This window comes from Cinclus cinclus, chromosome Z (genome assembly GCF_963662255.1).
Source record: "Cinclus cinclus chromosome Z, bCinCin1.1, whole genome shotgun sequence".
Classification (NCBI taxonomy): domain Eukaryota; kingdom Metazoa; phylum Chordata; class Aves; order Passeriformes; family Cinclidae; genus Cinclus; species Cinclus cinclus.
Window position 1 is genome coordinate 46,878,799 of NC_085084.1, and position 13,113 is coordinate 46,891,911.

At 36.9% G+C, this 13,113-nt stretch overlaps 1 protein-coding gene across 1 annotated transcript in view; it reads right to left on the minus strand.

The window, feature by feature from the left end:
- Window positions 1-688: 688 nt before the first annotated feature.
- Window positions 689-13,113, minus strand: part of DAPK1 (death associated protein kinase 1) — an 83,303-nt gene continuing 70,878 nt past the window's right edge. The window contains exons 19-25 of the mRNA XM_062512669.1: window positions 11,650-11,872; window positions 9,107-9,295; window positions 7,177-7,374; window positions 5,521-5,659; window positions 4,092-4,212; window positions 2,518-2,706; window positions 689-1,921 (exon numbers count right to left, since the gene is read on the minus strand). Of these exons, the coding sequence (XP_062368653.1) occupies window positions 689-1,921; window positions 2,518-2,706; window positions 4,092-4,212; window positions 5,521-5,659; window positions 7,177-7,374; window positions 9,107-9,295; window positions 11,650-11,872 (2,292 nt within the window). The remainder of the gene's footprint in view (window positions 1,922-2,517; window positions 2,707-4,091; window positions 4,213-5,520; window positions 5,660-7,176; window positions 7,375-9,106; window positions 9,296-11,649; window positions 11,873-13,113) is intronic.

The window sequence follows — 13,113 nt, forward strand, 5'->3', positions numbered from 1 at the left end:
CACATCTATACCTATAGTACTGGCACAAGAATGCTCTGCGTGAGTCATCACCAATGACTTAGAAGTGCAGGAAAAATTAACAGGCAAGCACCACTTGCAATGATAAGCATGCAGACAATTTAAGTGAAACAGAGGTAGCATGTTCTTGTAACTCCAGCAGGGTCATTCAAATCAACTGCACTCTCCCTTCTGCAAAAGGCACTCACTTTTTCAGCTAAAAACAATGCGCTTAAGTTTGGTCAGACTGACCACAAATGGTGGATTTCTCTCCTTACAAATATAAAAAAAAATGTTAAGCAGAGGACACAGAGAAAAGAAAAAAAATAGGAGGTAAGAAACACACATATAAGGTACTATGTGCTATTCACCTCTCCCTACCTTTTATGGGGAGATTTATATAAAACAGTTGCAGTACATAATCCAAAAGTTAAGACTTTCCAGTTGAAATGGCAGTATTAAGCAGCACATTCTCAATCAGAAATAGTTTTAAACCACCAGAAGTACACCAGTCTTTTTAATAAAGAGCAACGATTCACAGTTAGGAGTAGAAAGTTTATGCACAAAAAAGGTGGTGCCAGAGAAGAATCCTCTGATGCAAAAGCTCATAAATTAGTATGCACTGTAACTTTATATTGTATCTTCTATCCTTTCTGCACCTTGAAAGGATGCCCATGCAAAACACCTCCTCTTACCGTGACACTACAGAACTAATTGAGTTGTAAGATGTGCCACTGTTGCAACTGGAGGCATAAGCCTCTTGACCATTAGCATCAAAATTAATTTTGAATACTGAAGATGCCTTCAGTAAGAAATCTGCAGCATCTCTGCGACCTAATTCCCTCAGCTTAGACATTAGTATGCCTACAGTGCTGTCAGGTGCATTACTCCATTCCTGCAGAAGAGCATGAACTGGGCTTGAGAGAAAGTAATTTTGTGTTCCATTATTTGTGTTGTACTTTGCAACAAGATCAGGGAGGCCCAGGTTCATGGCAAGAAGGCACCAGTCTTTGCCCATTGGATCAGGTGGATCCAAAAGTCGACTTAGTTTTCTCCTGGTAAGTAGATTCAGATCAGAAACATGAATATCCATTCCTAGGCTTCCCTGGGAGTAAACATCAAGACATCCAAAACACAGTATACTGCTAAAGCTCTCTTTATATCCCCCCATAGTGTTAGTTAGTGATGTCTCTTTTTGACTCTGTGCACGGAAAAAGTCTCTAGGCTGGTAGACCATTACTGGTTCATGATGTTCCCTCAGCTGCTGAGGACTGAGGTAATATTTCCCGGTCAGAAGACCTGGTAAGGTTGTGGCTATTAAGTTATCAATGGTGCTGCACACAGAATCCAGAAGTAAACAGCACTTGATCTTCTCTGTTTCCAGTCCTCTAACTTGAACCTCTATACCCTGCCCATGGTTGACCAGCAGCACTAAAAGCTCAGCTCCACGATTCATAATCTTTGATCCATTTACCCAGAGACGTATATCAGCATCTCCCTCTGTGCTCTGCTGATGAATCCACCTGCAGAGATTCACCTGAACTTTGTGAAAAATTCCACAAGGAAATGGGGTAAGATGTTCCACAGGAACGATTCTAACACCACCATAAATCAGCACTTCATCCTCCTCATCTGTCCAAGACCTGTGGAGATTGTCAGTCTTTATGAGAGCAGGAATATCCACCATTGCTCCACTGCTAAGGTCCCTTGCACAAATATCCATGGCATCCAAAATCTGTATCAGTTCTTCTATGTCACTATCTGTCACCAAACGTTGGATGTCCTCTATGGTGTACCGACCTCTATAGTGATGGAGGGCTTTTGGGTTCTCCACTGACAAGATTTTTCCAAGGACATTAGAACAGAGCCAGCGAGGATCCAGAAGCACAACATCTTGGACAGTTTCACTCTGCATAATGTTAATCTGTTTATAAATATGAAAGTTACTGTTTACATCTTGTGAAGATGATAGCCCACATTCACACCTTCCTAACAGACTGACCCAACAATTTAATTAGCACCGCACACAGGAGAAAACAACAGTGCATTTAAATATATGGCAAGTACTCAGAACAAAAACCAGATCTTGTTATATTCCACTACTAATGAAATTATTAGAGCCCAACATCTGGAAAGCATAGTCATGCTCTGAAAAGCTGTTTAGGCAAAGGTGTTATCCTACTATTTGATTTCTAGTGAACATATATAAATCTCTCATATGCAGTGAACACTTCATAGAAGGTGATAACAGTGATCCTTTCCGGGTATTATATATTCATACAATCATAGCAATAAACTATAGTTCTTCCTGTCTCAAAGAGATTACACTGAACAAAATAGAAGCCACAAGACATAACGATAGCATGAAGTGTTAATAAGCATTCTCTACTTCTTATGATGTCTGAAGAGGAAAAAAAAAAAACCAAACAACTTTAGACATTTGCTTAAACTCATAAAGCAATATTCTACCTGAACAGTATCTTGCAAATAAAGAGATAGAATTTAGATAAAAATACTTACTTCTCCTATGCTATGCAACTGCTGTGCAATATGCCGTAGGTCATTTTCACTTGCTAGGGGATTAAGATGTTCCTGTACATCATACACAAACTGCTGTAAGGACATCAGCTGGTTGGGTCCATTAATTTTTCTCCAGGAAGGCAGTGTGGAGATTATTTTTTCACACAGGTGAGTCATAGGTGGGCAAGTCTTAGAAAAGCACAAAAAGCATCCATTTGAGAATAGTGGTAATAATTTTTTTTTCTGGCAGTCTAATGCATTCATAATGAATATTCAGATCTAAAGAGTTCCCTTTGTGCTGGATCCTTACTCTTTCATCTGGCATTCACTTGCCATAAGATCTATCTATCTTTTCTTAGAAAGGCGAATTGCAGAAACCAGTTTTTCACTGAAATAAGCAAATTTTCCAATTATCATAATGAGTTGCCATCATACATCTGTAAGTTAATTCTTGTTTCTAAAATTATCAGAATTTATTTAGAATCTGTACTCATCAATATCTTTGCAGGACCAATTTACTTCAAAAGATGAGATATCAGGGTACTAAATAAGAAACAAAAATGGCACTTTGATGTATTGTTTGCCTTACACTTCACTGATGCCCTCTCGTTGTATTCTCAAACCACAGCCTCCACTTCTTATGCAGTAAACCCCTTCAAACTAGTGACCATAGTTATAATAAAGCTTTCTTAGAGAAGGAAAGCTTACAAAGCTTACATCAGGAATGTAAAATAGGCTGAATTTTGCATGAATCCAAATATTTTCCTCAACCCACAGAATTAACTCAATAGTACATCGACCTGTAATTAATTACAAAAAAAAAAAAGCTTCAAAAGTGGCTGCAGAAAATCTTGTTGGTGTGTAACAAAGTATTAATCCATTTAACACAGGCTACAAAATATTTTATTTGGTCACCCTTAGTATGAACGTCTCCATGGATTCATGGTGGTAACATCAAACCATGGCTACTTTATCTTTAGTCTCATATGCATATACCTACATATATAGATACAACTGCAAGCAATATTTTTCAAATAAAAACACAGTCAAAAAGTTAAATCCTATTCATCCTACATATCCATATTTGAAATTATCTTTCTAACAGTTGAGAAAACTGTTCTACTCTGGTGGATTTTTTGTGAAAAAAAATTATTTTCCTGAAATATACTTATAATATATTTCTCTGTTTCTCTATAATTTCTCTATATTTCTCTGTTTCTCTACTACGCTGATTAAAAAAAAAAAATCCCAAAAAGGGGAAGCCAATGCTGGAATCAAATCACTGCCAATCAAAAAACAAAGTTATGACATAAAACTGAAATCTCAAATTATTTCCTTTCAACAGACAGGATTTTGGTTATCTGCTCAGAGCAGCTGCTATTTTGAAAATACTGACTGAATCTTTGATGCCAAGGGTTTATTTATCACAAGACCTGTAAAGTGTGCCGTTAGAACATTGAAACAATATTGGTTTCTGTATGCTTCATTGTTTTAAGTTTGAAATTTACAGTAGATTATTACACAAGATATTCACATTTTGGCTGATCCAACCCAGACCATTAGACACTACTTACAGAAATTATCTGGCTTCTTATTTCTTGCAAGTGATTTCGGAGAAGCTTCATATCTTTAGACCCAGATGCTCCAGCATCCAGGACAAATAACTTGTCTGAAATTTGCAAATCATTTCCAAATCTAAAGGAAAATAATTATTATTAACTTAGTTAATTTCTTAATACAATTGTACTTCAGTCTTAACTTTTACTAGAGTTGTTTTTCCTCAAGGAATGATGAAATTTAAGTAATGATTATGCTGAGATATTTTATAACCAGAGACACTATAGCTGCTGTAAAATTTTCTTGAAAATAATCAGAGATATAGAGAGAAAATTGTTTTCTCTCAGGATGAAGAGTGAATATGCCTAAGAAAACTGTAAATATGTCACATAACTTGTAATTTAAAAACAAAACATTTTACCAGAGAAAAGGTTACAGGCATTTATTATTTTTAAGATCTTAATATCTGTTGCTTGCTTTCTTCTCACTTTAAATAGTTTAATAGTCATTGCTGTTGACAGCTCTCTTTCTCACTTCCTTTTGACTTTCCAATCACACAAACCTGTTTTCCTAGCTCTGGACAGATTTGCATTTAAAATGATTCCAGCACCAAAGATGACACACAGGTATTTTTCTATTGGTTTATTTCAATTGATTAAGATACAGCCCCCCTCTTACACCACTGTTGTGCTGGAATTTCTACCTCTGTTTCCTGTACAGCCCAGACAAGCATCTGTACTTGCAGGTATGGATATTTCTCATACCCAGTGTTTCCCACCTACATGCTCACTCTGAAGATAATGTATTGTTACTTTAAACAATAGTATGTTTGTGGAAAATTCCCTATTTCCATCTACCTTTAGCATGTACTCCAGACATTTGCTGAAGAATTCTAGAAGTTTTGCTAACTTCTAGGTATCTCTTAGATTATCTTGTCACCTGTGACTCCACAATGTCCAGCTTTCTGCAAATTGTGTGGGGAGTACTTCCAGGCATCATTTATGTTTTATTTCATACCTATCCTAAATCAGTAAAGACCTAAGGGTAGTTTTCTTGTAAAGTTTCCTCTTTTGCATTTTGCATCCAGAGATTTTACCTGCAAATGGCCTACTTTTACAGTGCAAAACCCAAAAACCAAGATATTAGATTGAAAATTGGAATTGGTCTTTGGATGTAGCCCAGTGTGTACAGGGTAAGACTGCCTACACCACAATAAATTTTGACACCACTTGGCTCATTTTAGCTCACTCAGGGCAGCTTACTCCCTGTAATATTGGTAAATGTTTCAATTTTAGCACAACATATGTTTCCTGAACATATTCAAAATGTCATAATATCATATAAGCCATATAAAAACCTTTTACCTATTCCAATGCATTTTAGTTTTGCATTTTTCTTTCCAATTAGCACGTTTAAACACTATGTACAAATATACTTCCCACTTACCTGTTTCTGATTTCTTTCAACAGGGACATGTCTTTGTCATACCAGAACTCTCCCCCAACAGGCCGAGGCAGATTAACTATGTCAGCATGTGTGGCAACCAAAACAACACGCAGGGGACTTTTCAGCTTTCCACCAAATGCTAGAAGAAAAACAAGAGGATTCCCACACTACGAGGCATGCCTATGGAGGTGGCTGATACGGAGCCAGAAAAGCTGAAATACATTCTACATTCCTTATACCAACCACTTCTTTGGTGATTTACCAACTCCAAGTACAGCCATTAACTGCTGGTACTCTGGCAATTACCTGCTTACAGGATTGTCTATATAAGGCCCAATTTTAATAGCTACACTATTTGAATAACATCAGATACATTTATACTGTGTTGCTTTATTGGTTTAACAAAAACAGTAATCAGTAGCACTAATGATATAGCTACTAACTACAAACTATGACAGCATGAGGAAAAAATAATTGGAAATCACAGCTTCTTTAAAGGGTTTTGCATAATCTTTGGATAGTCCTGAATATTACAGGTGGAGAACAGAGGACTGTAAGAACACAAAATGTCTACAACATTCATATGTTGATATGAATGTTATTTTGAAGTACTTACACAAACAATGACCTCTCACTTAGGTGAGAGTTAAGTAGGAAAGCCTGGCAGAAGCCATGAAAAAGAATGAGAAAGAAGGAAAGAAAGATACAAATGGCATGAATGAGGTGACAGTACAGAACACAGAGTTTTCAATTTCTTCTCAAACTCATATTCCAGAAAAGAGAAGACATCATTAAACTATGTTTAAAAGAGGCAGTACACCCAATCCCACTCAGTTTTCATAAACTAAGGGCTACATAATCTTGGTTAATTCATAAAAAGCCACATTTCCCCAAATCTCTGCATAGCACTTCTTCTTTTTTTTTTTTTTTAATTGGCAGCTAAGGACTTAAAAAAATAACTGGAAAGTAATTTCAAGAGTTTTAACTTTTCTATAAATGTCAGTTACTAGATATTACTTGAGAGATTTGCAACAATATAGAGATGCACGGGTACTCATGTGTATAAACACAGTATATGTATAAAAACAGTATAAACACAGATTTAAGCTAAGTATCTAAGTAATCCTGATGATCAGAATCCAAGAGGAAAACATCAGCTGAGACTGAGGAGCCATTAAAAGCTTTCAGCAGTTGCAAATTAGCTTTATTTGCAGCTTTGCCACCTTTTTTGCAAATTTCTGAGCTTTAACTTTCACAGGTAATTTATTGTTGTTTAGATCCAAATGGTGACATTATTAACATTGTAATTTGATCAAAACCAGAAAATAAACAAATGCAGATGCCTGAACCAAAAACTAAGAGCTGGCCTTGGCTCATTGTCTGTCTGATACAAGGCATACAGAAATGAACAGAACACACAGAGAGAAAATAACTAACTCTTTGCACAATGTTGTGTGTACAACCAAGTGGTGTGTACAATTCTTCTGGCTTCTTCCACACATAAAATTCCCTTTTACCAAGAAACCTAATGTGAAGTTTGTTTGAATACATGGAGATGAAGACACCCAACATGGATGATGTACAGAGTTGCAGAGAAATAAAAGAAGCTTTATTCTACAGACCTCTAATACTTTATTACCAAGCATAAGAACATACCTATTGGCTCCTCAACAGGGACCAATGATTTCAGGAAATTGAGCCAAAAAGTCACTTGGTTTAACTGTATTTCATAAGGCTCCTCAAGACTAAAAAGCACTATGTGAATTGCCGTGTGATCGTTTGCAGCAAAATAATCATAACAGCAGAAGTACACAGGATTCCCAGAGAATTCCCAGATGCTGAAATCACCAACTCCTGAAAAACAGACAAACAGATGGAGAGATTGCACTTCATCAATAAGCATGAAACATCTTCTGGCCATGGAAATACAAACAAAACATTTAATGTGATTCAAACTTTCACAAACATAAACTGTATGCATGTGATAAAGAAAGACTGAAAATGCAATCATGAACAAAGGGAACAAGTTTCTGTCAGTTTCAGAAGCTTAGCAGTTAGACCCACAAAATTTGTTCCTTTCTCACATTCCTTCTCTAGGACATTTAGCAAGATGCCACATGTAAGTACCTGTGTTAAATGCATACAGTCTTATGCAATTAAATTGAGTTTTGCCTTGAACAATAGCATCAGATCTTACAATAGTCTTGAAAACCAAGAATAATGGCTCCCATTATTTTCCTGTTCACCTCAAAAAAACGTAAATTTTTATTAATTATTCTTAACATGCCACCAGTGACTTTAAAAACTATTGAAGCACATTCTAAGGAGAAGCTGCTTTGCTTTACAGAATTGTATTATTCACATAGTATGTCAGGGTACATCAGAGATGACAAATCACTATGTTAAGGGTTCTAAGAGATCCATGCTTCTTTTTGCCATCTCCTTTAGCTTTGGGTGAGAAAAGTGTTAGTATGTTGCACTTCCCACATGCTCCATCTGATTAGAGTGGTATCTGCTGCACTTGTACTACTTATTAAAAAAATGGTGATTAAGATGCACCTCAAACTTTTACGAGGAGAGAAGTCAAAACACTCCAAACTGCTGTTATGAGTGCAGCTACTCAGAGTTCACCTGTGTGTACATTTTGTTCTGTACCAAGACAATGCAGAGAAAGAAAAGAAAGTACTTCTGACAGCCCATGGCACAACTCTGTTTCCTGCACAAAGAACAAGCTTTAGCTACCTGGTGAACTCTTCAGCATCTAGGATAAATGTTTTGTCACTGCATTTGTTATTGTGCACTCATAAACAGGTTTCTGTCTCCAAAGTAAACTCTTGATTAATACTAACCCACCTTCAAAATTGCACCTGCTAAGGTACACAAAGCATTTTCCTTATGAAGAAGAGATCTGACTGCCTATGTAAATGGCAATTACTATGGCTGGTGGAGTATAAGGACAATTTGTGTGGTCTCAGAGCCAAAAGCCTTGTGCGTACTTCTGACACCTTCTGTGACTGACCTCTCTTACTGCTAACTGGCTTCAACTGCAGAGCAGTTAGTTTCCTTGCACAAAATGAAATTGAATCAGAAGCTCCACTCACTATGACTGATGAACTCCAGTGCTCATCAAATATGCTCCAGCCCTGACATGAAGTGAAAACAGTATTTCCTTCAGATAGCCAGGAATATACTTAAATGGTGAGGACTAAAGGGGACCGAACGTAACCTGATAAAATCCCCAGATGACATATAGTATAGGTGAAGAAACCTTCATATTAGTAGCTACTTTTCCGACCTGCTCCTGTCATACCAAATCCCTCTTTTCTACTCTCCCACTTACTCACCTCAAAAACATTTCTATGTAATACTGTAAAGATCTGACATGAGTGATTAAAATGTATATTACAACAACTACAATAATTCAGGCAGATTTACTTTCTCAAACAAATTAAATCCCACCAGTGCTGGATTGTCAAATACAGTCACTACTGTATCAAGTCAGAATTTCCCCCCCATTTTTATTTTAAAAAACAAGTTAAATGGCATTAACTGTCCTGCAGCATTAAGGCTCCAGGGCTCTTCTTACCATACAAGCAGGCATTCTGGATGTCAATGGCCTTGGTGGACTGGTCATCAGAAGAGAAGTGAGAGTGATGAGCAGGGGATACAAAAGTTTCTAATACCCCTTTGGTCAGGCCTGGCTCAAACATCATACTACGGCTTCTCACGCTGACATTTTCACAACCAGGATAAAGATTCGTAATACTTACTGAAACTGGGTCAGGGAAAGGAAAATGAGATTACAAACCATGTGAAAATTACAACAAGACCACTTCAAAACAAGTATTCAAGTCATAAAAGCAGACTAAAAAGCCCAAAGGGCACTTCAGAGAAAGCAGATGTCTATGAAGCTGTGGGTGTACATAACTACTTTCTTATTCTGAGTGATTAAAATATTAGAATGATCCTATAAAGCACTTTTGTTCTTTAGCAGATATAACTCTGAGAGGGAAGCATAGAAGAAGATTGAAATTTATGTGCATGAAAGGTTTGAGTAGCTAAAGTTCTATGTTGTAAAGATATACTGCCTTTCTTTTTTAGGCTAAGGGCTACAGTTTCATTGCATGATCTATTATTAGTGGCATGGAAATGTCACATATTCATATTATGGATTCCTGTAAGAAATGCTAAAAAATATCACTGTGCAACAAGTGAATCCAGGATGTTCAGGGAGAAAAGCAGGCCTTTTACCAAAATTATTTTACTAATACGCAATTTTTAAGTTTCTTGTTTAGTCAGATTCTCAGAGTGCAAATGAGAAACAAAAAGGCTTTTAACTGACTTGCACCATCTAGTGGAGAAAGATTTCTTTCCTCCACTAGTTGGCAAATTCTAGTATTTGGGTTTTACAATAGAAAGAGATTACTAGTTAGCTGTAAACCTACACTTTCATGTTTGATCTCCTAGTGTAATATTTTAAGTCTTTTGGCTCTTGTAAATAAATACTTAGTGAATTTGCACACTTATTTTTACAGAATTTAAACAAGAATATAAACAAACAAATCATGTGACCAAGTATAGACCAAATTGTACTGATTTAAATGTTTATCTGATTATATATATCTCAGCTTATAATATAATTGAAATGCTATATAATGATTTACATCCAAAAAGAACATATACTGAAAGAAACAAAACCCGAACTTCCAAATACTAAAATAACACCACAGTAACTTTGTATGTATAGAACTGCACATCTTTTTTGGCTTTATATCTAGCTAAGCTCTTTTGAAGTGCATGCTTCAGATTCACCTTTATTTCTACACTGATTTTCCAGTGTGACTAGGTAGGAATCTTTCTGATTTTATGATGGTGTGAGCACATAACACCTTTTCTTTAGTTATGTTACCTACAAACAGAAAAAAATCTATCTTCAGTCAAAATCTTGTACTGCCTCCAGGAACTGATTTCAGGAATTCCCTGAGTGATTTATCGCCCTTTGTATGACACAGTAAATTAAGATAAATAAATCAAGAACCTCTGATTGATTAATTTAATCAAGTCCTTTTTTTCTGTTGTCACAGATGTGAGGCCCTTGTGTTAAGTAAACTCAAATGCAATAACAATGTCTATGGCATGTATCTTGCCTTGTTAAGCCACTCTGTGAATGACCTATAGCTTCCTCAGGTGAACAGAGAGAAAGCAGAGATGGAAACTATTGCTAACACTCTTCTAATACTGCTTTAAAACGATGAACAAAATCCCAACCTGTATCATCCAAAAGTTTTTTTTTAAAAAAAAAAACAAAAACCCTGGCCTCATCTAAAACTGACACAGTAAGACTACTTCTAAACATCAGTTTAAACTTGAGCTCCTCAGCTTACCTTGCTTGTGTAGGCTCCCAGTGTTAGAAAAGGGACCCAGACAAACAGTTCACTTGCCTTTCCACTGTCCCCCTGTGAATTCTTCAAAAACTGGGCACATGCTTAAGTGTAAACCTAGCTAGTTCCTCCACACCTTGTACTTCTTCCCATTTTGCACAGGCCAGCTGGTGCATCATGAGCAATCTATTCCCTAATATTTGCAAATGCTTTCTTCACTTTAGACAACTTCCATTTTCAGCTTGCCTGAACACGATTTTAGACAACTCTAGCTGGGCTAATTCAATCCTGTACCTTAAGGAAAAGCACTCCAAGGCATTAGAGGCAGTTCTGAAACTTGTTATTACTTAAAAATCACATAGAGATGCAGCAACTGGTCCAATTTTGCAGTGTTTATCGAAGTTCCTCCAGCAAAAAGGAAGCTAGTTATGACACTGATGTTTGCAGCCTAGGACTTTCTGTGAAAAATAAACAGCAGTGTTTACAAATCCTGTCCTCCACTCTACAAGTTCACTTATGCAGCATGTAAACCTTACTCATCTATCCTTCACACTCACTGGTCCCTCTTCCTCTTACTTTAGGTATAAGCCTGTGCACAAGGAAATCAATTCCCTCTCCCTTTGTCATTTGTTTCTTACATGATTAGGCAGTCCTGTCTTTTGCAAGGCAGCCAACAGCTTGTCCTTAGGAGCTTAGAGAATAAGAGGAAACCATTTTCTCATACAAACATTATGGCTTAAAACCATACCTGAAGGTTTGGAAGACAAAGGAGATGGGGGGAATCTGCTTGAGTTTGTGGAGGAGAGCCTAGGCCTACGTCTTCGGAAAAAGCTTCGTATCAGGCCACACTTGAGGGACTCCACTAAGGTGGTTTTCCCAGTGCCAGAGTATCCAAACAACTTCAGTTTGATCCGGGGCTGTGGACTCTGTGTGTGCCTCAGCTGCTGGATGAAAATCATGCGGTGTGTATCCTAGAATTCAACACAAAGAAGAAATCAGAATGTGTGGCAGGGAATTTTTGCCTCTCAAAAAACTCAACATGAGGTTCAGATACACTTTCTTGCCAGACTGGTGTTCATCTGGTTCATAATGTCCATCAGTTACTGGACAGGGCGACAGGAGAGTTTAATTCTCACTCTCAAGAGCCACCTTGATGTTTCGTGAAAATTGCATGTCTTCAGGCTCAAATCAGTGAATGGAACTATTTCTATCTCCAATGGAGAGGGCAAAGTGTCAAAACTAGTCTCTTTCAGTGCCCATTCTCCTAACCCAGCAGTCTCAGAAGGTTAACCAATATACACACTCTTGTAGAATATACATGCAGCAGTGAAGAATTTTGCTGTGACAGCTATCACCTAAACCATCCAACAACTCAGTGTGCATTTCTTCTCTTTTCTTTACATCAACTTTTTCTGTGCTTCTCATGTTTGGGTGAATTTCAAGGAAACAGGGAGAAAGCAGAAAAGTGTGAGGGGAAAGGAACTAGACTCATCTTCCGTTTCTTCATTCTCCCACTTGGAGATGAAATAGAGGTTCTATTCTGCATTTCCACCTTATTTACATATAGGATAAGCCCCCCCTGAATTATAAGCATGCAGCAAATGAACTGAGAAATTTGACAGAAACAGTAGTGTATTCAATTTTGTTCATTCCTCACCAGAAGGCACTTATTTAGTAATTTAGTGACAGTGCAAACACTGCACTCTTTACAGCTAATCCTGAATCCTCCATAAGAGCCACTATGATAGCAGGTTCTTCTTGTGTCTGTGTTAGATGCAAAATACTTCACAAGCACCAAAAATAAATGGAAGGTATGGTCTATACTACATGATGCTGACCATTTTAAGTAGTACTAGACTATTTTCAGTGTTTAGATCTAATTTGTTAATTTCAATTGATCAGATTCTCTGTTACAAAGTATAATCTAATGAAGTTTATTGTTACTATGCATTTTTCCCACATATATAGAGACAGGCCTTCAGTAATGTAGAGTCCACTATCAAGAAGAGAGTTACAATTTACTAATATTTCTTTCAAAAGAGATCTGACCTTCTTCCTTTGTTCTAAGTAAATTTGTATTATTTTCATATTTACATCATTAATAAATCACAAATTTACCTGCCTACATGCAGACACAAATAAGAATTCAGTGTGGAGATGTAACTATGTAAAATGGAGCCTATTATGACAAACTTTACAAAAGCTGCCATTG